This window comes from Montipora foliosa, chromosome 5, assembly GCF_036669935.1.
Source record: "Montipora foliosa isolate CH-2021 chromosome 5, ASM3666993v2, whole genome shotgun sequence".
Lineage (NCBI taxonomy): Eukaryota > Metazoa > Cnidaria > Anthozoa > Scleractinia > Acroporidae > Montipora > Montipora foliosa.
Window position 1 is genome coordinate 44,542,425 of NC_090873.1, and position 27,612 is coordinate 44,570,036.

At 40.2% G+C, this 27,612-nt stretch overlaps 2 protein-coding genes across 3 annotated transcripts in view; one reads left to right on the forward strand and one right to left on the reverse strand.

Annotated features, from left to right (window-relative positions):
• LOC138003210 (melatonin receptor type 1B-like) overlaps positions 1-3,368 on the reverse strand; it is a 3,402-nt gene extending 34 nt beyond the window's left edge. The window contains exon 1 of the mRNA XM_068849165.1: positions 1-3,368. This exon is cut by the window's left edge and continues 34 nt beyond it. Within this exon, the coding sequence (XP_068705266.1) occupies positions 2,289-3,284 (996 nt within the window). The 5' untranslated portion in view covers positions 3,285-3,368 and the 3' untranslated portion in view covers positions 1-2,288.
• An 8,857-nt stretch (positions 3,369-12,225) lies between these two features.
• Positions 12,226-26,283, forward strand: LOC138003211 (uncharacterized). Of its 2 annotated transcripts, XM_068849167.1 has the most exons (10): positions 12,256-12,364; positions 12,485-12,620; positions 15,591-15,895; positions 16,226-16,354; positions 17,607-17,817; positions 18,073-18,230; positions 20,001-20,115; positions 21,199-21,283; positions 21,382-21,426; positions 23,459-26,283. In XM_068849167.1, the coding sequence occupies exons 2-10, from the start codon at positions 12,558-12,560 to the stop codon at positions 26,173-26,175; spliced, it is 3,828 nt and encodes a 1,275-aa protein (XP_068705268.1). In that variant the 5' UTR covers positions 12,256-12,364; positions 12,485-12,557; the 3' UTR covers positions 26,176-26,283. The 2 variants fall into 2 exon arrangements, with proteins under 2 accessions (XP_068705267.1, XP_068705268.1); XM_068849166.1 differs by having other exon boundaries at positions 12,226-12,620.
• Positions 26,284-27,612: the final 1,329 nt, after the last annotated feature.

Below are 27,612 nucleotides of genomic sequence, written 5' to 3' on the forward strand. Positions count from 1 at the left end.
GCTGATGTTGATTGAATAAGCCAAGAACAATATTCGCATACACTATTGACCCTATCGGCACATCCAGTACGTAGCGAAAAGGTAAATGGCAGTTTGTCTTACAAAGCAATCGTATATGATAGTGGCACTGGAACTGCCTATTTGTAATCGCTATATTTTGTAACCTTGTCACTTAACCTCTTAGAGTTTAGATGCCTTGATAACGATTCTTGTTACCTATGAAATATCATTCATCAGATTACCTCATATATTCATTTTTTTGTGCGGAGATCCTGCATGATGTCTAGAAGAAATCATACAGAGATAATTCCTTCTATAATGGAGTCTTTGTTTGCATTCTTGGTTCTTTGCCTCATTGACACAAAGCCATCGTTTTCTAATCGATCAGTCAGCTGCCGAGAATAAAGTATTGAATATTGAAAGTGCATTGCACAATAACCTGTCCGGTTCTGAAAATTTGAATTGACGACATACCAAATAATCTCTGAGCAATTATGCTTTGATAATTCGAAATTTTAAAAAGAATATGCGGGATCATTAGCGCCTTTGCCAGCCAAGAATTTATCGGTTTTTGATGGCTAATAACTGGCTCATTGTCAAAGCTAAAAGGCTTTAAAATTGGACATGGAGATTTAGTCCTAAGTAAGTTTAACAAGTTCTTTTAACTTGTGAAGTCAAATGATGACATCTGTCACCCTGCAAGCAGAGCATTTCTTTTGCTTGCTCGATTTTGGCGTTCTCGAGAAAGGCTCTGCATGAATCGAGTAAGATCTACTTTTCTCCTCCTCGGTAAAGAAAAAGACAAAAGGAGGCTCTGCTCGCAGGGTGGACATCTGTGAGCAACGCGTATTTTAATGAATGCAAACAATGACGTCAGCTACAACCTCTGTATTTATGTGTCAGTTGTGTTTTGCCTTTTGGTAGCAGAGTTGGTGAGCAAAGAACGATTTTCCTTTGACAGTCAGGAGTTTTGGCTTAAAAAAGTTAAGGCCGGCCTCTTATTCTCCCACTGATGCACACGTAATTGAAATGCGGTCAGGGTAAAATGCAGACTGAGGTTATAACGTAACTGTTGAAAAATGGATGAAAAGGCCCAAACCCCTTAGAAATGCTAACCTTAGGCCTAATTAGGCCTAAAACAATATTTAGGCTTAATTGTTATCATTTCTAATGGGTTTGGGCTTTTACAACAGATAAATGATAACCTCAGTCTGCATTTTACCCCCGGTATGCAGTCTGCGTTTTACACTGACCGATTGAAATGTTTTCAAAAAATTGGCAAAGTCGAAAGTAAAGTCTTTAAAAACTGGAATTTTAATCGTCGCGACAAAATCAAATCCGCTTGTTGTTTTCAGGACAAAAACAGGTTATCGGAAGTTCGGAACAACACCGACATGAAACACGCCATAAATGAGGTCACCTTCAGACAAATTGTTTTGTTTATAAATCAGTTAAGGTAAGGAAAATGGTGTGATAAAATTCGAAAAGACACTGACAGTTGGAAAGGAATTCTGGAAAATGAGCATTTTTCTTTTAAAAATCAACCTAGATATACGGACCTGTCTCCGCTCCTAACCGACCACTAAACCACTTGAGCATGGGCATCTCCATTGCTTTTGTTTTCCAGTAAGTTTTTCCGACAAATTTTAAATTTCTTTTCGTACAGAGACTTAGTATGTTACCGTAATTAAATTTTAACCCAGTGGAAAATCGCCATGTACTGACTCAGTTATAATCGTCGAGCCTTAAGACTCTACATTCATGTCATCACGGTTTCTGCAGGTGGGCTGGAACGAGCAAAGAAAAGACTGACAAACACGACCTTTACACCAAAAAGAAAGACTAATTAAGATGCTTTACTTTTATATGAAAGGCCCACAAAAATATAAACGTGATTTTAAAAGTAGATAGTTTGCCTCTGGATTCCATTTTGCGCCTAAGCTGATTAAATACCCAGACCGAATTGTGCATCATATTCGAATTTATGGAATTCATGAACAACTTCATTCTGTTCCTTAATTAAAAATACAACACAGGTTACACAAAGGAAATTTAAAAAGAGAAAAAGTGCATTGGCTTTCTAAGATAATTAGAAAGTTTGAAAAATGACTTAATTCTGGCTTTAATGTACTGCTTTTAATGGGGAATTCCATCATATTTATAAGGAAACTGCAAATCCCTTCTTCTTTCTTCATTCTTGGCCTTCCTGAATTTATAGTCCGAGCGCTTAGAGTTAAAATCTTAGACTTGGAAGTAATGGTACAGTTTTTATTGTACAACTTCAGTGTTCATTCCTTGCGAAATTTGCGTCCCTCGCTTCCAGACGTTTCTTCCGAAATACTCACATTTTGACAATTCTGCAGGCACAGAGCCTTCCTGAACATAACCTTGTATTCTCGCCTGAAATGTCTGTTCATGACACCGTATATGAGTGGGTTAATGGTACTACTCAAATATGCCAAGCACGAATACATTAGGTATACCTGTCGAGGTAGAGTGTGTTGGCCTCTCGCAGCGTCGATGTAGTCAACTATACCTATGGGGAGCCAGCAACACGCAAAACCAGCCATAACCATTGCCAGGGTCTTAGTTACTTTTGCTTCTTCGATGTTTGCCCTGAGTCTTCGGGGACTTTTGTCTGGCGAGAAATTTCGATTCGTCTGCCAGACGGTGTAAAAGACGATGGTGTAACAAGTCGTGATGAGAAGCAGGGGTGTGGCTACATAAAAGCATTCAATGAAAGCCGTGTAAGCGATGTGAGTTTCAAAGGTATAGAGACACATCGCCTTGCCCGGTTGGAATTCAAATCCACCGCTCTTAAAGAAAAATGGAGGAACGGATCCGATAAAAGCTGCGCTCCATAGCGCAGCGATGTAGAAGAAAGTTTTGCGAGCGTTGAAGATCATCAAGTACTTGTGAGGTTTCACTATGCAGAAATATCGACTCACCGCTATTATCCCCATGGTGAGAAGAGACGCCAAGCCACAAGTGAAAGCGGCGAAACCATGAAATCGGCAAAAGTTGTCCCCAAAAATCCATCTCCCTCGGATTAATGTTGCAACAGTGAACGGCGTACAACAGGTGGACATTAAGATGTCACTCACAGCCAGTGCAACAATGAACATGTTAGCCAGCGTGCGAAGGCTTTGTTTTCTATACACTGCGTAACAGACGGAAAGATTTCCAAAAATAGCCGCCACATTTATGACAGCAAACAGGAAAGATTCAAACAAAGCTAGATTTCGACTTCTAAGTGACAGTTCGGCAGAAAGTGAAATCTCCATAATGACTGTTTCACCACCAAGGTGAGCTTACAAAAGCAAAAGATGAACCGAGAGATCGTGTGTTAATAATTGGGCGGACGTGCTTAGCCCATGGAGATTATAATTAAGTGCTGCAAACTGTAATATTAATCTCAAGCATGTAGCTTGTTTGTCCCAAATTATGCAGCTGTGTATTACTTAGGTGTCTCGCCGATCTTAATCTCTAGAAAGCGCCTTCTGATTAATTATGTACGCGGTTTTTCATCTAAACTTGACCCTTCATGAAAAGTCAAAAACTTTTTAAGTATCAATAGTCAACGCTATCAGGGAAAGAAATCTTAAGAAACTTAACCCAAAGGCAGGAAAATTACTTAGTGTTAATTGGGGTCATTCGGCCGTCTCCGCTATTTTCGCCGCCAAGCAATATCCTATCTGACATTCAATATACGAAGATGTATTTCTCTCAAGCAAATTAAAAACATGAGAGGCCTGTAGGTACAAATTGTGTGGCATTAAAACCTGGGGTTTGAGGGGCAATGCCTAATAATTCTATAGTATAGAAGAAAAAAACCCAAAATAACGTATCACGTACAGCGGTGTTAACAAAGAAGACCAGTATTTGGCTTTTCCAAAGAATTGCGGAGTTGAATTCACAGCTGAAGCCGCGACAGAACCAATTTAGTTGTCAAAGCGGTATTTGAATTAAAAGCATCCCGACATGGAAGACGACAGAGTAACGTCGCCTTTATATATCTAATTAAACAAAAGAGCGTCTTGTCACCCCAAATTTAAAAAAATACACCCCGAAAAAGCCACCCGCAGAAAATTCAGTTGTCGGACAAAAACGTAGACAAAGTGGTCAGCGCAGCTAAGACTAAAATTGGAAATTAAAACCAGTGGAGCCTGCTTATAATTATTATTTCCCTTCTATCGCATCAATGGGGGCTGAATTCACAATGAGTTTGTAAAAAAATGAAATTAGTGAATATAGAAAAATTCGTAACAAGTGACGTGACAGGTATAATATTGGGCTCATAAAGCCTCTTCCTTCCCTAACAAAGGAAAACTGTATTTTGTGTAAATTCTCACAGTGAAACAGCAAATCCCTGTATAAAAAAATCGCGAAGTGGAAAGCAGGTACTCAAGTGTGGCTGTCCCCTGCAAATCAACGAAGTATATCCAAATGTTTTTTATTCTCTCTTCTAACTTAAAAGCTGCTTGGAGTGGTTTTATTCGTAACTGGGCCTTTTTAAAAAAATAAAGGGCTGGAATAGTTACGTGAGAGGACAGCTAATTGATGTTTTGCCTGTGTCGCCCCTCCCTAGTATCGCGACCCTAATACCGCAAGCATAAGCCAAAAAGCAAATATTGCTATTAGCTGATAAGTCAAGTTGATCCATTAGGGTTAATGAATTATCATGATGAATTCACGGTCTTGCGAGACGGCAAGACTAGTGAATTTTTGTTCGTGAACTTGGCATTTTTTCCGCTCAAAACCATATTGAATCTTCAAGACCATCCTGCAAGCAATCTGGAGACAGTTGGCGGTGCTTGACTTGATTAGCGTTTCGAAAGTTCGAAAAGAAGTTTCGCCACTTTTAACTCCAGCGCCCACAATTGTTTTCCTTGAAGCTATTGGTGCTATTTACTTTCGTTGTATTTTTTGAAACAAGACGTAAACAAAAGCAAGAGAGAACAAAGACATTTGCAAACGTAAGGGAAGCACAAAGACCTCTAGTGGCGCGCCAAAAGCCTCCTACGCAAGGCGGCATCAATATGCCGGCTGTGGACAATTTCAGTTCGACTCACATTTCCAATTTAAATGATACCCAGGCTAATAGCCCCGAACATTGCTCAATATAAATATTTTTTTTTGATCAAGGCACTGTTATGGCTGACAAAAATAACGGCCTTTCAGCCTTCAATTAACATGACCAAATATTACCACTGAAAATTATCGCACTCATCAATCTTGAGACGTAAGTTCATTATTGACTTCTTTCTCTTCATTAACAAATAAACCCGAGCTCACCGGCAAAAGCTCTAACAATTCCAGCAACGGTCGGTGGCTATTAGTAAGTTAAGCATCGGACTAGCGTGATCAACTCCGGTCGGACCACTGAACACTCAGGGTCTTTAAATAGCCGTAGCGAAAGTGCTTTATCCATACTCCCGCAAATGGTTAGACTCTCACGTCATCTCTCAACCCTTTTTCATAAATTCTGCAGTGGCAGATCCAGGGGGAGGGTCGGGGGGGTCCGGAACCCCCCTTCCCTGACCGATTTTTTTTTTTACTACTTGTTTGAGTCTAAAATTATCGCATCTGCAGGATCGCCTGTTATTACTCAACTGGTTGACTTGTTTTATGATGTAGAGCCATTCTATTTTGCCACTAATCTGAAAAAAGTTTCTGTAGTGTTTTTCTGAGTCAAGGTTTGGACCCCCCTATCAAAAATTCAAAATGGGACGTTTTAATATCCCATGCACTATTCGGAAGGAGCAGGACACAGAGTTCCCGGTGTTGTGGGTCTGGTCTAAATTCTGAGGGCCACAAGCTTAAGTTTATTAGTCAAGTAAAACTATGATCTTCGCAGTTATGAATGCAATTTTAGCAATTGCGTAGAGAAGCCTAAAGAAATTCAGGACTTCAACGGGGTTTGAACCCTTGACCTTGCCATACCGGCTCGACGCTCTAACCAACTGAGCTATGAAGCCACTGACGTTGGGAGCTGGTCATTTGTGAGTTCTAATGTTCCCATGAGGAATGAATCGATGATGAAATGATTGATGAAATGGATCATATATATGAACTGCGGATATGAAATCAAGTGAAGCTATGATCCTCGCAGTTATGAACGCAATTTGTGCAATCGCGTAGAGGAGCCTGAAAATTCAGGACTTCAACGGGTTTTGAACCCTTGACCTCGCGATACCGGTGCGATACCGGTGGGGTTGTTCACGTTGGGATTAGTGATCATTCCCTTGCTTTTATGACAAGTAAGGCTAATTATGACCGCAACGGGTCTCGCACGATCGAAATGCGGCAGTTTAAAAACTTTCAAAAAGATAAGTTCTTAAATGATCTCGAGCAAATGCCATGGAGGAATGTTAGTTCGCACTCTGATCCAAATGATCTGTGGCAAGAATGGAAAAACCTGTTTGTCAGCCGCATGGACAAACACGCGCGTCTAAAATCAAAAAGAATTCGTAACAAGAGGTCTCCGTGGATAACGAGTGAATTATTGCTCAGAATGTGCAGAAGAGATGTTATTAAAAAGAAAGCGATCTCTGCACATGATCATGCCATGAAGCAGCAGTTTAAACGGGCTAGGAACCAAGTGAATAATGCAACTAAACTTGCTAAAAAACGATATTTTTCTGAAAACTTGGAAACTAGCAAAGGCAATCCACGTAAAACTTGGGATCTTATTAACGAGCTTAGCTCACGGAGTAGTTGTAAGTCGCCCAATATTTTGGAAATCCAAGCTCATAATAGAACTATAAATAACGCCGATGATATGGCGGAAGCTTTCAATATGCACTTCACTAACATTGCGAAAATGCTAGCTCGTGATATTCCGGTTGGAGAATTTGACGCTGAATCATTCTTGTCGCCCTCTGATAATTCGTTTGCTCTAAAACCCCCGAGTATCGACATTGTTCTAGACCTGTTGAAAAAAAATCGATGAAAAGAAAGCCACTGGCCTTGACAAGATCCCTAGTAAGTTATTAAAAATGGCAGCTAGTATTGTTGCACCCTCACTAACAGACGTATTTACGAAATCAATCCTCACGGGAATCTATCCAACTGAATGGAAATTGGCCAGGGTGACACCGATCTTTAAAAAAGGCTCAAAATCAGACATAAATAATTATTGCCCCATCTCCGTTATCCCAGTAGTCTCGAAAGTGCTTGAAAAACTTGTCTATGACCAACTTTAATATTAAATATATGATAATAAACTGCTTTCAAGTTGCCATTCAGGGTTCCGTTCCTTACACAGTTACCATTACAGCTTTGCTTGAGGCGACAAATAGCTGGTCTGTTAACATCGACCATGGCTTCCTGAATGGCGTCGTTTTCATTGACCTAAAAAAGGCATTCGACACTATCGACCATGAAATCATTTTACGCAAGATATCATACTTTGGGGCCGACCAGGAAACTATCACTTGGTTTCAATCGTACCTAAGTAATCGGACCAAAAGATGTAATGTTAATGGAAGACTGTCAACTCCTCGCACTATTACTTGTGGGGTTCCGCAAGGCAGCATACTACGTAGGTCCCTTGCTATTTTTAATGTATATTAACGATCTTCCTAACTGCCTCCGGAAGGCTTCCCCGAGAATGTTTGCTGACGATACCAATATAACCCTAACTGCAAAAACTCCAACAGAGCTTAAACTAGCATTAACTCCTGAACTCAGTAACCTTAACTGTTGGCTGAGAGCCAACAGGTTAAGTTTAAATGTGGCTAAGACCGAATTAATGATAATTGGATCTAGGCAGAGATTAAACACTCAATGTGACGAGGTTGATATACAAATTGATGACGAAATGGTCAAGAGAGTAGATCGCACTAAATCCCTCGGTCTTACCATTTCTTGGTCAAATCATGTAGACGAAATATGCAGGAAAGTTTCCTCAGCTATAGGAGCCTTAAAACGAATACGGCCCTTTATCTCAGCTAATACTGCGCTTCAAATTTATAACGCTTTAATATTACCTCATTTTGATTATTGCAGTCCTGTCTGGGACTGCTTAAGTGGCCAGTCAAGTGATAAGCTGCAAAAATCACAAACTCGCGCAGCTAGGGTAATTACTAAATTACCCTTTGATACGAGCTCCAACCTCCTTCTCGATACTCTTAAGTGGGAGAAGCGGTCTCTTCGACGTAAAAAACAGAAAGCACTAATTATGTATAAACAATTCACGATCTTGCCCCGGAATACCTTCAACGCTTTTTCAGTCAACGAGATGCTGAATATAACTTGAGAAACTTAGAAGGTAAACTTACTCTACCCAAGCCAAATACTAATTATTTGAAACGAAGTTTCTGTTATAGCGGGGCCTGTCTGTGGAACAATTTGCCCCAATACTCAAGAAATGCTGACTCTATTGGGCAGTTCAAACGCACAATCAATTGCAAGCAAATATCTGACCTATCGGATTCCCATACGGCAATCATGTAAAACAGTTGTAAAGCGTTTTTTTTACTTTTTTTAGCTTAACTGATGATTTTCCGTGTTTAAATAAAGTTTACTTACTTACTTACTTACTTACTTACGCTCTAACCAACTGAGCTATAGACCCTTTGCATATATGGCCCCTAAATTTGAATAACAATACTTTGTACATTCTTAGCCTCGTACTTATGTTTCTAGACAAAGGATTTTTCACATGAACGTGAGGCTTAGGATGTACATTGCCATTTATGGAAAGGGTCTATGGAGCCATTGAGGTTGGGAGCTGGTCATTTGTTGGTTCCAATGTTGGCTTCATAGCTCAGTTAGTTAGAGCGTCACACCGGTATCGCGAGACACGGGTTCAAACCCTGTTGAAGTTCTAAAAATTTCGGGCTTCTCTACGCAATTGCTAAAATTGTGTTCATACCTGCGAGGATCATAGCTTCACTTGATTTCATATCCGCAGTTCAATATATGATTTCTTCTATTCATCATCTCAAATTTATTACTGTTGTAACACTACTAGATGCTACCCTCATCAAGTAAAGCGTTCGCTTCCTTGCATTCAAATACAAACAATAAAAATAATACTTCATCGAGACTGTCGCTCGTCGGGTGTTGGAAAAAAAGGAGTTTTGATTTTGTTTGTTGGCAAAAAATGCATCCTGCATCAAATGGTCAATCTCCTCTTTCGGCACGAAAAAACCTGAAATTCCGTGCTTGCGCGAAAAAGAAAAATATATCCCAAATAGGTGTCTGCCTGCAGGCTGGGGTCCGGAATCATTATTGTTACCAGTTTTGTGTCACTTTCACAGTACAATAGACCCTTCCAAGGTTTTTGACGCCATCTTGGCTGGGGGGCAAACACGACTAAATTGACAGTAAATGTACGGGATTTTGGCCGACTTTGAACCGCTGTAGTGCCGCTAAAAAGAGACGGATTTCCAACTTTTGCCAGTACTTTAAATAGTTTTAATAATATCATTCAGTCAACAGAAAATAAGGCCATGGTACGAAGTCTGTAAATTCGAATAATAAATCTTCTCATGTTGCTTCTAATTTCGCGGCAATTTGCACGAATCAGGATTAAAAGGATTGTATAAAATCTTAAACACTCGTTTATAGTCGTTGTAGCCTAAATCTGTTAATCAGGTAGCGCATTCCGCAACTTAGCTGATAAGTAAGGAAAAGAACCAAGACTATAACTAGTTGTTCTTGGTTTATTGAGGGACAGAATATAATTTCCGCAAACATCTTGAGAAGAAGACCAGAGAGAAAATTCAACTACATTTCATATACAGTAGTAGAAGGAAAATAATTAAAAAACACAATAATACGAGGAAGTTTTGAATGCGCTTATTGCATAGAGATGTAGAGTTTGACTTTAGTAATCTGCAAATATAAGTCTCAGTACTCTCTTGTTCCTTTGACAAATAAATTACGAAAGGCCAGTTTTTTGCTACAAGGATAACACTACTTTGTCGCGAATTTTTTATTATAAAAACTTGTTAGTATCTATCCGATAGAAATCTTTTTCTCACTGCTGTTTCCTCCAGCCGTGCTCCAGCCATTTGATGAGGGGCAGTCTCTCATGCTTCTCAAGGTGCTTCGTTCATGCCCAAAAAAAAATTTTGGGAAATTATACAGTAATGTGAGGACATTTTGAATGCGCTTATTGCATAGAGATGTAGAATTTGACTTTAGTTATCTGCAAATAATGTCTCAGTATATATTCCCTTGTTCCTTTGACAAGAAATTACGAACGGCCAGTTTTTTTTGCTAATCTCAGTATAATTGTCTTTTAAAAGACAGCTTCATTGTGGAAATCTGTTTTTTGGCGTCAAAAAACGTGGAATGGTGTATATGGAGTATAGTATGTTGATCAAGAAATTTCCTCTCCTTACAGTTGGAGCTTTAACTGAAATCCAGCGAAGAGACACTAATTTCTTCTGAAGATGGTCTCTCCATAGTCCTCCAAGGAGGCACCAGTATTTTTCAGAAAGGCTAAAAAAATCGTCAAAAGAGGCTTACTAATCGTTGTTAATTTTTAAAAGAACCACGATCTTTTCTTTGGACTTTTAACCGCCTGCACTCCTTCAAATATCGTTTGTTCGAAAGCGAATGAACAGGCCTCAAAGAAAGAAAAACGCACCTGTGTTTTTCAACAACTTCTTTCACTAATTCCCATGAGCTTGCGATGCGTTCTGGACGGGATTTGAGCAAAATCATTACAAAAGCTGTAATGCATGCATTTACCAAGACAAAGTTTTTCATACTACAGATTGTATAATTCCTCGGTCACCATTCGGCTGATCGGCTGATCATCGGTACACTTTCGTTTCCGATTGACCTTTCATATTGTTCACTCAATGGTAGAGCAGGGTGAAGGGTCAGGGTTTCGAGTCCCATTTAAGCCTGGAATTCTTTAGGTATCTTTGCAATTCGGCTTTAGTTATTTCAGAAACACTACGGTTTTTTTGGATGAGAACGTCTTTTGGAGCGAGGCCGCCGCCAGTGGACTGGTGAACGTCCGCTTTAGGCGTCCGGGTCGTTATTTCTCCTGGAATCCCAAAATGCGGCGAGCGATAACCGAAATAAAGAGAGAAAAGAAGTTATGGTTATTTAAATGTTATTTATGCATACCCAAAGACTTCGAATGAACCGCGATAACTTACATAAAGGCAGGTGTTAGTGTCATCTACGTATCTGCAATAGAAGGCAATGAGACCCTGATTGATGAGGTTATTTATAATTTCATGTTCAAATTCTGTCATGATAATATTTGCCAGCACTGGACCAAGCGATCCACCCATGCTAACACCATCGGTTTGTTCATACAGCTGGTTGTTGCAAGAAAAGACAGAAGAAAGAAAAGACGTAGATGACACCCTCCTTCTCATTAAACGCAACACAATCACCACTATTTTGGAACACTTTCACAAGTTTGATAGAAATATCCGATTTACTTTCGACTTATTTGAAAACAGCACTCCGCACTTTCTGGACATCAACATCGCTAGTGACGGCCTTGGCATCTACAGAAAAGATACTTTTACTGGACAGTACACTAACTTTGACAGCTTTGTACCTTGGCGACACAAAATCTCTTGGGTCAGAGCACTGATTGACCGCATACATCGAATCTGCACTCCTAACAAAATTAAAACCGAGCTTAAGTTGATAAGGAAGTTTTTATCGCGCAATGGTTTTCCTAAACGTGTTGCCAACCTATTAATTGATCGCTTTACAACAAATGCACAGAAAAGGGCTTCAAATCATCTTGCCAACGATACCTCCCACAACAACCAGCAGGTGTTAGTGCCAACGATCTGTGAAATGTTGTACTCTTAGCCACCTGTTCCGCTCGGACAGGTTGATTAAAAAGCATAAAAGCCAATAGTGGTTATGCTCTCTTGAATTTTAAGTGATTTTGGTCAGCAAGTTGAAGAGACATTGCCAATGTGGCCTGAGATGCTAAGGCTAAGAAAATCATTATAAAAGCTTGTAGAAATAAACTTTTCGTAATGAAGAAGCACAATTTGACCCTTTATTGCTTTCAGACCTTTATACTTTTCTTTTGTCTGTATGCTGGATTCGCATCATTTTTAGAATGCAAGCATCACGCCTCAGAATCTCTCCTTGGTTAATACAGTCACCAATAATCGCGGGAATTTTTCCTTTATTCTTTAGCCCATCGCTTGAATAATCATTTTTACAAGGATAGCAGATCACGTCACCTCGTTCAAAAAGGAATGTGAATTAGCGGTCGTTTCGAAAACGGGGATGCCGTGATATGTTATGCTTCAAGAGTCTCTGTGGGATCGAAGACAGTTTTGTTTTGTTTTTCCCCAGGAAAATTAATCGAACCATGACGGAGGTGTAGGCACTGACGCTAAAAAGCGAAGTTGATCAAGTACAGAAAATGTCTAGCAATGTTTGCTGGGTTTTTGTTTTTTTGCCGGGTTTGTTTATTATCGATAAATACCATTTCCCGCGTTATTTCGCATGAAACTTCAATAATCTACTATAACAGATTGGCTCACGGGGATGGGCAAAATTCGCCCTTTGCTGGAGTCATCCACCGAAACAGCGCATGGCTGCCTCGAATGAATTCTATGGCAGTAACTTACACCGACAAAGCGAAGAGGAGGCGAAAGACCAACGAACGGGTAAGGCTTGAGTTTTGTTTAGTGAATCAATGTCAACATTATATTACAAAAGAGATCAGAACAGGTTGTAACATTCAGATTTCGAAATGAATCCAGAGGTTATCGAATCACCAATGTGACTGAATTACCAGGGAGACTAAAAAATGATGGAGATACATACCTATGTCGAGATATTGAACAGAACAGACAGAAAATGCAAATAATTTGAGAATAAGGCTTTTTTTCTGTCACGAGGGTGAATCGCCTTCCATTCGACTCACTCAGAAAAGTTGGTCATCAGATTAAGAGCGATGAAAAAAATTAACTCTCTTGCAAACTGTATTTTCTGAATCTGTTAAATGGCCATTTGGTAATTATATATTGCAATTTAGGCCCAGATGATCTATACTTGGTCCAAATGTCCGGAGGGTTTTTCCGATTTTAGCTCGGAGATTGGAAGTAAACGCATGGTTTTTATAACCATGATACATTTATTCGATATTTTGATTTTTGTGTTTTGTTTTGTTTTGTTTTGTTTTTTCATTGTGGTTCATTAATTCTTATCACTAAACTTGGCCAGCAAGAAGACTGCTTCACTCTATCTGAGAGGTGGTTAAAAGCCAATTTTAGAGGAGAGAGGATTCTAAAAATTCTCTAGCTTTGAGTTTAGTTTTTGTGCCCGCTTATTTCAGCTCCTCCACGGTGGTGTGTTCAAACGCGCTGGTGACTGACTCAGCTCTAATTAATCTGCCGAGGCATATTTCTTTCATAGGGTTGTAATTTTATGTTCAAGAGGACATAGATTTAAGGGGACGTTCATGTCAAGCCTTTCAGCTCTGACTGGTTCCCTATTGACCAGTAAAATCATCTGGCGTTAGATAGAGTGAAATCTACAGGTGGCTCTTTTAAGAGAAATAGCCGGGTAAAAAAGAGAGATTAGCTTTTGAGTGGACGCACGAGTGCATTACCCAAGAGTAAGAATCTGGTATCAGGTTTGTCTCCATCAGGCCCTAAAAGTAGACGGTTTTCTGACGGACAAACGGGAAATGTTCGGAGACCAAACTATATCAAACATTGTTTGGTGACCTCATATGCTGATGTTGAAGTGAGTGGCCAAACGGTTCAAACATGTTTGATCTAATTGACTCAGACCAAACTTCACAAGTAAAGGACTCTGGGACAAAAATACGTAAACAACACGTGGATACAAGCGGCTGAGCAAGCGTGGTACGCATACGCCTGCCAAACATGTTTGACAGTCTGTTTGATACGGCTGTCAATCTCGACCCCAGAGCTCTTCTCTTGACTGAGGGAGAGGAGAGCTCTGGGGAACCCTGAAACAAACTGTCTTCTCATTGGTTTTCGTGAAGAACAATCCAAAGCGTCTCTAATTGATGCATTCATGTTAGCACGAGGAGTGAGCAGGTGCCGTAAGGTTCAAATGGCCAATTTTTGGCTACAAGAAGCCTACGGCGAATGTTTTCCTAGATAGAGTTTCCCAGAGCCTTGTGTCGATCCAAGGCTCTGTTGACGAGAATGATACGACTGTCCAAACAAACAAAACTTCGCTCATCAAACACGAGAACAAAAGAAATGTTTTAAGTTGTTTGATCGAATGTTTGATGGCCTTCAAATTTTATCAAACACGACCAAGCACGATCGAACACGATCAAACAGCATCAAACAAGGTGGCCAAATGTTAAATTTTTTGGTCATTAAACAATGTTTAATGTCGACGTCGTTTGGTTGCCAAACATTTCCCGTTTGGCCAGGCTCTTAAATCAAGATTTGAGGGAAAATAGACAATAGCTCAAATCGGCTAACTCAATGCTATGCCCAATTCAAACCCTAGGCCTTTGGAAATAAAACTTTTTGGCCCAGGTATTTCCTTATCATTTAATTTTCCCGCAAAACTTGGTTTAAAAATTGATTCTTTTCTGACGCTTATGGGGACTTGGCCAATTTGGGAAAATCTTACTCTTGGATGATGGACTCTTGGTGGACGTAGATGTTGTTAGAGGAGAAATACATTTTTAAGTAGAAAAGATATAGTTAGAGCCGTTTTCAATAGGCCATTTCCGAGTTGCTGTTTGTCTCGGTTTCGAAGTGAGTCTTGGTGCTCAACTATTGAAATGGAAATGAGTTTGATTTGCATGAGAAAAAGCAACTCATTTCCATTTGAATGATTGAGCACCAGGACTCGCTTTGAAACTGAGGCATGCTTCAACTCGGAAATGGGCTATTGAGTGTCGTAAGTAATTAGCGCATTGCTTTGGTTTTGCATTACCTCACTCATTGATTGGTTCAAAGTTCTCGCGCCACTTTTTCAACCAATCAGAAGTGAAACAAAAACCAATCCTGGCTCGCACGTGCTAATTTTCCCGTGCTTTGTGTCGACTGCATGTAACACTTCGCGTTTTGATTGTTTTACTGGATTGTGTCCCTTGATTTGCCAAAGTAATTAATTTGGTTTTGGTTTTACGACACTTGATTGAAACTCGCTCTAACCCTTTGGACCCAGAGAGGTTCCAAATTGACGAGTGAAATCATCTGGCCTCGGTTGTTCAAAAGGTGCATAACGCTATCCACCGGATAAATCACTATCCAGCGGATAAACACTAGCAAAACCAATTGAGTTATCCAGGGGATAGTGATTTACCAGGCGGATAGTGCTATCCACCCTTCGAACAACTGGGGCCAGGCATTAGACAGGGTAAAGCGTTAACAGTCGGTGGTAAAACAACCAATTAAACCCTTTGATAATTGCATCTCCAAAGAATACGATTATTTTCGTCAACCGGCATTCTCGTCACCAGAACCTTGGATCGACCCTAGGCTCTGGGAAACTCTATTTAAGAGAACATGCACCGTAGGGTTCACGGGATTTCCTGGCGCACCTGCAATGAAAGAGTTAAAATAAGTCGAATGCGAAATGGTTGTTTATGTCACTCAAAGAATTAAGAGACTTTTTCCATGCTTCTCTGGTTTCAGCGACAAAATATCTATAGCGGAACGGAGTATGATTGGGATAGCAACTTTCCGCCGATAGAGGAACCTCCCATATGGCCACCCGACTACAGCGCTTGGCCCCAAACTCCAACCCAGACTTCATCTCAATTGGTTTCTCAGATCCAGCAGATGGTGCCTACTCAGGCTCCCATTCAGGGTCCTTATCAAGTACCCGCAGCGATGACCACTCAAAATGGACCACCTTACAGTCCCTTAAAAGTAACTCCAAACAAAGGGAGTCAGTCAGGAAAATGGCAGAACCCCCTCAAAACGCACCAAGACGCGATGTAAGCGGCCTGTTTTTGTTATGTACGTTGTTAGTTTATTGTGACGGCTTTGCTCTTGCTCTTGTTTTATCCTGTCCGCGCGCCGGGGTTCTCGAATAATCCTCCGGACGTGAGACGTGAGGAGCGCTTCATCTGCTTCGAGCCTTTTAAAATTAGACTAAAGACCTTTTCATTTAATTCTGAACTGAGTTTGATATATGTGTATGATATATTTCTTTGTGATCCAATAATCTTTACTTCGAATATTGTAAGAACATTGAGATTTTCATGCAATGGGCTTAGAAATAAATTATTATTAATTCTTATTATTATCCGATATTCATTTAACAGGCATCTTCCGCTAAGACTAGAAGACATGGATGTTCGCAATGCTTCACGAGTCTGTAGTCCAGGCCCCCCCTTGGGAAGAAATCCCCTATTCAGAAACTGTCTAATTATCGGCGATTCCATTTCACTTGGGTAAATATTAAAGCAATAATTATTTGCTTCTTGGCTGTAGAGTGTTTTCACTGACGTGATCAGCAACCTTGTTTTTCCACCGAAACAAAAGAAAACGTTTGCATGATAATAGAGGTCGATTCCCGGAGGAACAGTTGGGGACACCAACATGGCCGCCGTTCCATTGCTTAGGGACACCAACATGGCCGCCGTGACGTCACGTGAAAACACTTCATATGAGAATCTATTTTCAATCAGATTCCCCTTTATGAATGCAAAGCAAGGGCCAATCAAAACACGTTTTCGATGAAATCATCAGAAAGCTCTCATTGTTTGCTGGCTCAAGTCCTTGAGGAGTGAGCGGCGTGATGACGTATAGCATGAGCCACAATAGAATTTTTTTTTGCGCGTATCAATTTTATTTGTACTTAAAATTTTGGATAGCTTAGATTTAAACTGAGGTTTTTGTCTTAAATGTTGATTTCTTCGGTGTTGTTACCACTCAATTTTCTTTAATAAGTCAGTTCCTTTAAAATTCAAGACGTGTTGTCATAACAATGTCTCCATCAGTCAGTATCAAAGGTTAACTTATTGGATGAAGCATCTGTAATGAAGAGTCGTGTTGAATTTTAAGATTCAAACTCTAATTTATTAAACAACTTTTTAGCAATTGAGGTCCCTTCCAAACGTATCCGGAGGTTTTTATCCTCAATTTTTTTTTCGAATACAGCTTGCGTCCACACATACCCGGCGAATTCAGTAGGCGTATCCGGAAATTTTCGAATACGGTCTCCGGAGTGGAAATCTTTGAATACATAATGGTAGTAGGACTGAGTGTAGTCCAATTTGGTCTGTTAACATACGTGTGATAGTTTTTCGTCATAGTTTTTGAAGTTATCGTTCCCAAGGAGCGCGTATTTAAAATTTCATTACGTCATTACTACTGGCCAATCAGGGGGATCCGCTCTCTTACGTCATCCTCTCTTGTGTTAATGTTATTCATTTTTCCCGCAGCTAAATCGTTAATTTTCATCGTTTTAAAATGTTCGCTGTCGAATAACACAACGTTGGTCTTAGAGTTTTCTCTGCCTTACTTAAAAAAGCCAGGCCATACAAAAGACTCCTAAATTCATTGACTCCACAATTACCAAAAACAGTTTTACTTCTCACATCTTTTCCTTCTCAACCAATAGCAGATAACTGAATTTTTGGGCCGTTTACGGCTAACGCTTAATTTCATTGAGACCCTCTTCAAAAGGAATCTACTTCACAGGTACCTGACTACTGTAAAAAGCGAACTTCAGGGTCTGTGCCAAGTGCAGCATGCGCCATTTGCCAAGGGCTCAGGGGCCGTTGATTCAAGATATGGTGTGAAATGCCTGTCCATGATACTTGCGACAACAGCTCTGGAACCAACAAACTATGACGCAATCGTCTTTAATTTTGGAATGCACGATATCGACTACAGCAAGGTATTTCCTGAGGTAAGAGCTCAGATTTGGCTAATTCTTACAAAGTTGCTGTAGAAAATGATAACTTACTTGTCCTTGTGAATATTCCCGAAAATTCAATGCAGCTTTAAAAACACTGTTGTGAATATAATTTATGAGATCGTTAACGTCGAAATGTAAACTGGCACAGTTTAAAAATCTATAAGCGTGGAATGATCCCACTTTGAAAAACGGAGGGAGGTAAATAAAGTTTTTGTATGGAAGTAACAGTGTTGTGCTTTTTCATAGGAATTTGTTCCTTTAGAGGAATATAGCGACAATCTGGTGAAAATCAAAGACATTCTTTTTCAAACTGGGGCACAAGTAGCTTTTGCTCTTACCACCCCTGTTCCCGTAGCTGGACGGAGACACAGAAGAGTTGTTAAGTACAACACGGAGGCACGAAGGTATTTAATCATGGACTTAATTGTGTCCGGGACATCGATGAAATACCGGGATTTTTCATGTTTTCCGCAAAATTTGATGTTTTCGTCGCGCATGCAAAGTGACTGCCATTGTTATCATTAACATGCGAAGATATTGATGTTGTCATGTTCACAGACATGTCGGCCAATGATATTAGTGCATGTTTATTTCAATATCAGTGCATTCTGTTCAAGCACGAAATCGTGCGGTCGTTGGTGCCATCAAAATGGCTTTACCTAGACTCTTTCTTTTCCTACAATTGTAGCTTGCGACTGTTACGCGAAGGATTTCAGAAAAAAAAAAACAGACTACACGTAGTCTACCCGAAACCAGGCACCAAGCATCTCGTTCCATTTTCATGTAAAAGGCTGCAAAAAATTCCATACCGGTACAAGTTCATACCGGTCTCATGTAAACACCCCCTTAGTTACCACGACGACACCTATACCCCACATGTGAAAGATACATATATTATTTGCCAGCTGGGAGGTCGGTATAGCGAAAAACTGTGACCGAGGTCTTGAAAATGCTTTTTCAAGACCGAGGTCACCGTTTGTCACTATACGGACCGACTCTTAGTAACTTATTTAACTCCTCTCTCTCTCCCTTCCTCTCTGAAATCACTTTTTAAATTGTTGACTCGGGGCGCGCTTGATAGCGAATGCAGTATTAAAGCGACTTACAAACTGAACGTTTCAAAGAGAAATATGTTTATCTGAATTCTATTTCCAAACCTCTTGTTTAATAAAAAGTAACTTCTGTATGTAAACGGCGGATTCGGTGTCAAAAAATGGTTAAAGGTCGAGGACAAAAACTCTCCTAGCGTTTCCGTGCCCGTGGGCATTGATAGGAAAATCCGGACCGCGCAAAGAACCAATCAGATTGCAGGATTCGATACCGTGCCCTCTCGGAAAAATATTAAAACATAATATGTTCACTGCGCGCAGTGGGATATAAAATATTTTTTCGTGAGAAGGAAAATCCTAGTATTTCATCAGTATCTATATAACTAATAGTAGCTATCGTTAAGTGCCAACGAAACAGTCAGTACAATACAAAGTTTGCAGATTTGTATCAGAGTGCCATTTTTGGAACCCAATAGTAGTTGCAATTTTTTTATTTCAAAGTACTGCAACTCAATTCATTCAAGTTTACAACAAAAAATAACAATAGAAATGTAAATAAACCCTTGCACTACTTGTGCTTCGAACAACAATGTAAATGTCCACGTCTTGTGCTATAATATTGAAAGCAATAAAGAAATATTAAAGAATACTCAAAGAAAGTGTACACAACACAATGGTCAGAGAAATGGAAAAAAGAGTGTGTTTATACTCTCCTCCGAGCCCTCCACTAGAACGCAAGGCTCTGTTTATCCCATGACGTCACATATCAAAACTCGCGCTTTCATTGGTTCTTGGAGTCACATGATAGGCGGCCTTTGTTCTCTTACCTTACATTACACATTTCTTCAGAGCATTCAGTTTTTTTCTGCATACACAACACACTAGTGCTGCATACACTCACACTCTCTGTCTAGGTTGCCACCTCGTCAGCCTCGCGTCATCGCTCGGCTCACTCGTTGGAAAGTATTCTTTACACTTTTCTTATTGTGGTCTAGGACCGGGAAGATGTGGTGAAAGACATTCTGCAAAAACGCAACTAAAAAATTGAATAAACCAACTCATTTTTTATACTATTAACAGCACTAATAGGACACCTGACTATTTCTGAATCAATTGTATTTGTAGAGTTATGGAGGAAGATAGCAAAGTAGAGATTGCCGACCTATATTCGGCAGTCACTCACGTGTGTGGAGAGCCTCCCTACAGCACATGCAGCATTATGAAGAGACCCAAAGATGTGGTGAGATGATTTATTTGTTACGAACTTGATGGCTCACTTGATAGAGCAGTGGACTTTGGTATGGACTACGGTATTTGCGCATGTTTAGGATTGGAGCCCGTTTCTCGAAAGTCCCGAAAACTTTTCGGGCCCGAAAAGCCATTTGTGAAACTGCCAACCACTTGTTTTGGAAAGCCGATCTTTTAGCATGTTTTCAAGCTAACTAAAAGAAACATGTCTGTGAAGTTTGACGACTTAAATCCTCTCCGTTCTTGAGATACAATAGGAATTTTGACAGCCGAAAATGCCTCGAAAAGTTTCGGGACTTTCAGGAAACGGGCCCTTGGACGATAAACCGCTGCACTCGAGTGGAAAGTTAAATAACACACCCACTGCTGGCGCGGAACTTTACCCAGTTATGGTTTCCCATAAAGCACACATTCTTGTTTAGGGCCACTTTTAACAAAGACTTACCTTATCTGGCGAAAAGATGTCAAATGGTAAGATGGCAAATACTTTGACATCTTGGCCTGCTTGCAGATGTCACGTGTTTGTAACTCGATCCCAGTCTCCTGCGAACGCCGCCAAAAAGGGAATTAGCTTTTTGCTGTCAAAAAGAAATACCAATGACCTGGCAGCAGTCAATATTAATTGCCATATCCGTGTGTTCTAAAACCCAAGGCTTAACATATTGCGATTTTCAACGATTATGTGACAGAAAATTTGACGTCATGATGGGAGAGGTATGGGAGGTATGCTTTAGCTTAAAACCGGAAATGTTGGTCAGCCTTTTTTGTAAACGGTTCAATTTTAGCTTATTTACTTTGCTTAATATCCTTGGGTCTATATCCTTAGCATTGGATAAGATGATCAGTCTAATTCTTTTTTGTATCTGTGGTAGCTCAGGTTCTAATTCTTGGAACAAATGGTTGTGATTTCTAAGATGACTGCAAATCTTGTCATATTATTTACAAGATAACTGACGGATGTATCCTCAATGAAGTTATTATACTAAATGTCTCGTATTAGTGAGGTCACAATAAGTCTTTGACTATCTTGAATAGCGTAACTGATTAGCCAAGATTTCCTTCTTTATTTTATCAGCATTTTAATCCCCAAGGAAACAGAATGCTTGGAGTTCTGGTTGCGGCGACATTGAGGAAGCTTTTATCAAAAGCAAAGCCTCGAGGTTGGTTGAATGCTTTCAAAAAACGTTCAACACTTCAATTAACGAAGGGACGTTCCTATGTAATCGTAAGACTTGAACTGTTCACTTTTAATTCTTAGGACATTTTACACCGCCTAAAGCTCGAGAACTATCAGCAAGAGAAGGTATGGCAACAACGTTTATGTTGTAATAGATTCTGGGGACTAATATTGGTTAGCGTGATGTCAACTTCACAGCCGCAAACGTTTTGTTACCATCGTGTACATGTATACATGAGGCAAGGGCGTAGCTGAGGGAAGGGGGGGGGGAGGGGGTCCTGGGGTGCTCGTGACCCCCCCTTTGTAAGCCATTTTTTACTCAAACAACCTACAATATTCAGGTTGCGAAAACGCGAGTACCCTCTGTTTGACACAGTGTGACTCCCTCTTTGAAAAATCCTGGCTACGCCCATGTGAGGGTTCTCCTTATTTTTCATGCGTTAACTTTTACATTAAGTGTTTTAAAATTTTAAGGGCTTTGAAAGTCGAGTAAAGCAAACCAAGCGCAATAAAGTTGAGTTCAATTTACTTTTCCAAATGAACTACATGATCAGGGAAGAGTTCATCTGTAATAGCTGCCTGCGGCATTAAACATTTAGTGTTGTACCATGTGCGCCAAAATGTTTTATGACTGAAACTAGAGAGTTCGCTCTGTTGTAAAAAACCCTAATTGTTTCTTCCATCTTGCTGCATGTTTTTTAGAATAGGTTGGAAATAGGTGACGTCAACGACATCTTTGCTATGCGGCAAAGAAATGAAATAAGTGGTTTGCAACCAATCTCTAGAGACGCAGATCAAATGCTGCAATGTACAATTGCTGTCGGACGAACAAAAGGAGATAATTAGAGATCTTTTGTTTTCGTCCCAAAACATGACGGCGATGTCGTAACATGAAAACCACCTATAGTGAAAAGATGTAGCAGGTGAACATCAGGCTAAAATTTACGTTTTGTGCAACGCCAAAGAAATTTGTTTGATTTTAGCAAATTCTTCGCCCGCTATCTACTGATATCGAGCAACCAGAGTGAGGGAAAACTTAGAATAAGATAATTTTCATGATTTCATGACAAGCAGCAACCTGTTTCCGTTCGTCGTTTCACGGAAACTCAATGTAAAGAACCCTATCAATAACGACCTTTAGATTGGACGACAAGGAAGACTACGAATACGAGTTTTTCGTACTGAACATGCGTATTAGGTTCGAAGGCCGACATTTTTTGAAGTGCGCGTGCTCAGATCGGAAAACTCGAACTCGTAGTCGTGTCGTGCTCTTCATATGAGCCCAGTTGACCGAGCTGGCCAGGTTTGCGAGATCTCGCTTCACCTCAAAATCTTTCGTGAATATTTTAATTTGTTCATATGATTTTGGCGGGCTGTCTCGGTTGCCCAGATTTTGGTTTTTCTAACTGGGATCTCGGTAACCAGCAGGCTGGATATTTATACCCTATGAACACTTCAGCCCGGTTACCGGGAGAAAAATAATCATGACAGTGCATTTTCCTAACAGAGCGGACATAACCGAGATTTTACTTCTCCTTTCTTCGATGATTAAGCTCGGAATGGTCTCTCTTGATGGTTAACATAAAGTTAGGATTATTTTTGAGGTTGCTTGAACAAAGGAAATAGATCATTTTTTGCTGGCTTGTTTGTTAGCTTACACGCCCGGTCAATCGGAATCATGTGAAGAGCCCATTAAACTCATGCTGCTTGCACCTGCCGCTAATGCAGCACAATTATTCGCTTTAATGAGGATTAACTATCGCCTCGTGGATCCACAGCTACTTTGACAATGTTTTGACGAAATTCATGATCAATAACAAGACAGACGCATGAAAAACTGACATCAATTTGTCTTTTACAATAACAAAAATGACAGTTGGGTCAAAATTATAAGGCAAAACACGAGAAGAACGCGAGACAAAAATACGAGAAACTTCAATCTGACGCAAGGAATATCACGTCATCCTCGCATAAATTATAAATTTATGTGTCTGTCCGCTTATTGACAATAAAAATTAACCAATGAGCGCGCGAGAATGTTGCAGTCATTGTAAAAAAATGTTTTTCGTCATTAAAGCGGTAATATTCTTGTTTCTTAGCATTGCTTTGCCGTTGCCATAACCGTTTTCGTTTTTAAACTTCCCCATATTTAATGCAGGGTTGGCGAGTTCGTATTTCCACGACGATACCTCATTTTGTCCGGATATGGTCACTCGGTGCCCTGCTCGTTCAACGTGTTCCGAGGATCTGTTATCGCTTACTGGATACGGATGTTGTATGGAGGCGGATGCTGTCATATGCCCCGACAGCTGGCATTGTTGCCCAAGGGGGTCCCACTGTTCGCCCAGTTGCAACTTTAGATCTTGCAAATGCCTCTCTCTGTCTTCAAGCCCTTCTTCAGCGAAGTTACCAAACGAAGAAAAGAAAAAGGAAGCGGACGTGAACAAAATGAACACAGGATCTTTCCTTGGATCCAAATTTGCCAAAGACAAACCAGATAAACCTGAAAAACTGGTTCCACCTGCCAAAACTAAAAAACAAGGACATGTGAGCATGAAACACTTAAAGGCAGATGGAGAAAAGGATGGAAATAAAACTGAAAAGAGGCTGAGAAAGCACAAGAAAATGAAGAAGATTAGCGGCAGGAAGTCGATAAATCACCACAGGAAAAAGACGATGGATGTACATATTCATGATAAAATGCAACATAAAATTCACATGAAAGATAGGAACAACACAAAAGAAAAGATAGATAGAAAATTGCATAATAAAGATAAATTGAAGAAAACAAAGAAAAAGGAACCCATTTTGTGGAACGGAATGGAGGCAGCCAGAACTATGCATGAGAATATCATCAAGGCACACCCAACTCATCGCAAAACTAATTACCATGCCGCCACAAAACAACACTGGGTAACACAATTTGGCAAAGGTCTGGGTTTGACAAAAGGGCACAAGCCAAATATTAAATTCGTCCTCACGTGGGGGAATAGAAAGCACCAGAATTTATCGTACAGGTCAAACGGAAAACAAAACTTGAAATCTGGAAAACATATATCAATGAAAGAGGAATTGAAACACCTTATTATCAAGCATCGACAAGATCTGCGCGCAAGGTTGAAGCTCCTTCGGGGAAAAGCACCTTGCATCCTTAAAGATCGTAGAACAACAAGGAAAAAAGGAAAGACTAAGTCAAGTCACCGGCATAAATCAGGAAACAAACAAAAGCTACGACTTCATATGCATGAGAAATTTACCAAAACAACGAGCCGCGTGATCCACCAAAGGACGTCAAAGTTGAAACATTTTAGAGATAAAAGCTCTGCAAAGTTAGCTAAATCGATAAATGTTCTGACGATCAGCAAGTCTGGAAAGGAAAACGTTATGACCAAAGAGGCGGTTGACAAAGTGAGAAAGGAGAATAAAAAGTCAAAGAACTCCATTTTACTTGGGGGTAAAAATGATGAAACTTTCAATAACATGGACTTCCATGGGTTGAGACAAATTTCAAGCGAAAAGGCGTTAGTAAAGGAAAATATTTTCCAGGAATCGAATCGAGCCAAGAGCACTGAAAATGACTCGAACAAATCGAAAAATTACACGTCGGGGACAAAAATCACGATCAATGATATCGATAGCGTCGGCCAAAGCTCATCGGGAAGATTAAGGAACAGTGCAAACACTATTTCTCTCAAGAACAATTTGACAATAGGATCCAATGCGCTTTCCCAAAATGCCTCATTCAAACGGAAAAAATCACAGAGTACAATCGGGAAAGAGAGGGAAAAAGAAGATCCAGCCATTAATAACATAAGTGCTGATGGGTTTGAAGATTATTCCCCGGGAGGAAGTGTAGCTTCACAGGATGAGCTAAGTGGCGATACCTCAGGTTTCGTTTTAACGTCAAGCCCTGGCAAAATGAACGATCGTGCTCTGAATCAACGAATCATAGGAGCTGCCTCTAGAAGTGGATTTGTGCCATTATCATCTCTTATGGCCGAATATGGTGGTTATTCGGGTGATAGTGAAGGAAGCGCAGACCTTAATGATGAAGAATCACTTATTGAACCCGATGCAACTGCTTGGAATGCAACAGAGAAAATGGAGGAAGACGCAGAAAGCCATAGTGCTACGAGCAACAGTGGCATTGCGCAGACGAGAAGGTCATTCGCCGAATCTGGCGATGGCTTCGCGGTCTCATCGTCAGCAAACGAGGTTCAAGGAAATAATTCATCAAGAAGTAGAAATGAAAGAGAAAGACTAGATGAAGAAACAAAAACAAGTGGAGATATGAGTGGTAGTGGCTCAGCTCAAGGCAAACAATTTCTTACTGAGCCTGACGGTGAATTAACAGCGCAGTCTTCAGAGACGAACCGCTCTCATGATTCAACCGAAGTCCAAAACTCCACCAAGCAAATTTCAACGGGCCACAACGTAAATTCTTCTACCGATCGAGATGTTAGCGAAGGTTCTTTAGCTGCGAGAAGTCTTGGTAACACTTCTTTGCCCAGTGACGACGAATCGGCAAGCAGTGATTATGATAACGATGATCCAATTAGATTATTAAATTCTGACCAAGGTTTTGATGAAGGAGGCAGCGGACTTAAATCTGAGGATCTTTCATCCTTTGATTCTACTCATCATGCCGATCATGACCGATACTTGTCCTCTCCAGTTGATAAGGGAAAAGGATTTCATAGAGATCTTGTGGTTAGTGGTTCTGGTGTTGAAAGACTGACAACAAGCTATGGAAATGGCTTTCATTTTGAAGAAGAAAATGAGGATGGTGACAATCAATTGATCCCCGAAAACGAGGACTTTCATTTTGGCGCAGATAGTCTCCTCTGTGTTATTTCTCCAGATTGCAAAACGTAAGTTCAGTGGATTCATAATGACAAAAAAAAAAAACACAAAACTCATCAAGTTGGTTCTCTGAGACACTATTTGAAGTAAGTGATGAATCAGATGGATCATGAATGGATAAATGGACGAAATGTTGAATTTATTTTGGGAGAATTAAGTAACTTCAAGGAATGCGGTTGCCTTTGTGGCACTGCAGTTTGGTTGCCGAAACCTCGATTTAAGATTCCTTATCTCAAAATTTTGGCATTCAGCTCATTTTTTTTTCTGCCAACGACCACAAAGCATCCACAAGTTTGGAATATGCAAGACTGCGAACAAATGTGACCCTTGACATAAGTTCACTGTCTAACAGTGCTCCCGCTCCCTTTCCTGTCTTAGTAAATGTCCGTACAGTTCTCCCAGGCGCGTTAGCGCAGATATTGTTTGCTCTTTTCGCATGGAAGGTGTTAATTCTGAAACCTTGTTTAGCCTTGTGCATGCAAGAGAGGAACGCGCACTATTTTTCAAATCATTAACCTATCTTGTAGCCAGCGTAGCTGGTAGGAGTATTTAAACAAGCGCGAGTAAATCTATGGTTGCTTCGTTGTGTTTGGCTGCGGGTGAAAATCCACCAGTACCCATGCCAGTCGCGGCTCAGTCGCGGCCAAAACACAAGGAAGCGTCGTACGCGTGAGTGTTTAAATGATCCTGCGATAAAATTTCCCTACCTGTCTTACATATAGAACACATATTAAATAAGCCTAAAACAGAAAATGGTATAAGATAGACAAAAGAAATGAATGGTTTGTTAAGCATTTACATTTTCAGAAAATCTACATTCGTAGCAAAAAAGCTGCTCCAAATTCTCGGTTGAAGGGGACTGCTTTACAAAGAAAGAAAGAAAGAAAGAAAGAAAGAAAGAAAGAAACAAACAAACAAACAAACAAACAAACAAACAAAGCAATCTTTCTTTTTTCAGAGAGAGTCTTTTTTTGATAGAGTCGACGCTATTAGCTAGTTCCAACGCTATTTCCTAGCTTGCGTTGGGTTTGGCCTCCAGGCCACAAAAGGTCGTGACCGCGCTGTATGCAAACGAACGCTTCCCGAAGTTAGTTTTAAAACTTCTCACTGAATAAAAAGAATTTCCATAGTTTTATCCACTTAAGCCTGTATTGCACCATCGCACCTCCGCCCCCTCAGCCCCGCTTAAAATTCCCGGCTGAGGTTGTATTTCTCTCCTCCCCACTGGCGCCGTTTGTGAAAAAAAGTGATTCCCTTAAAATTATCATACAACATGGTTACCTTCTGAAACGGGATTTAAAAACAAGTCACATGTTTTTAAATCCCGTATACTAGTATAGCATACTTTGCTGGATTTGACATCAAGTTTCGTACCTGTACAGTTCCGAATCGTACGTGTACAGTTCCAGTTCCGAGTCAACCAATGTTTGGCGATTTCGTTTGAAATTT

Excerpts from the sequence above, each read along its gene's own strand:
- LOC138003211 (XM_068849166.1), top strand. The coding sequence starts at position 12,384 with ATGTTTGCTGGGTTTTTGTTTTTTTGCCGGGTTTGTTTATTATCGATA. Across the intron at positions 12,621-15,590 it reads GGCGAAAGACCAACGAACGG|CGACAAAATATCTATAGCGG; the intron begins GTAAGGCTTGAG and ends CTCTGGTTTCAG. Across the intron at positions 16,355-17,606 it reads GGCGATTCCATTTCACTTGG|GTACCTGACTACTGTAAAAA; the intron begins GTAAATATTAAA and ends TCTACTTCACAG.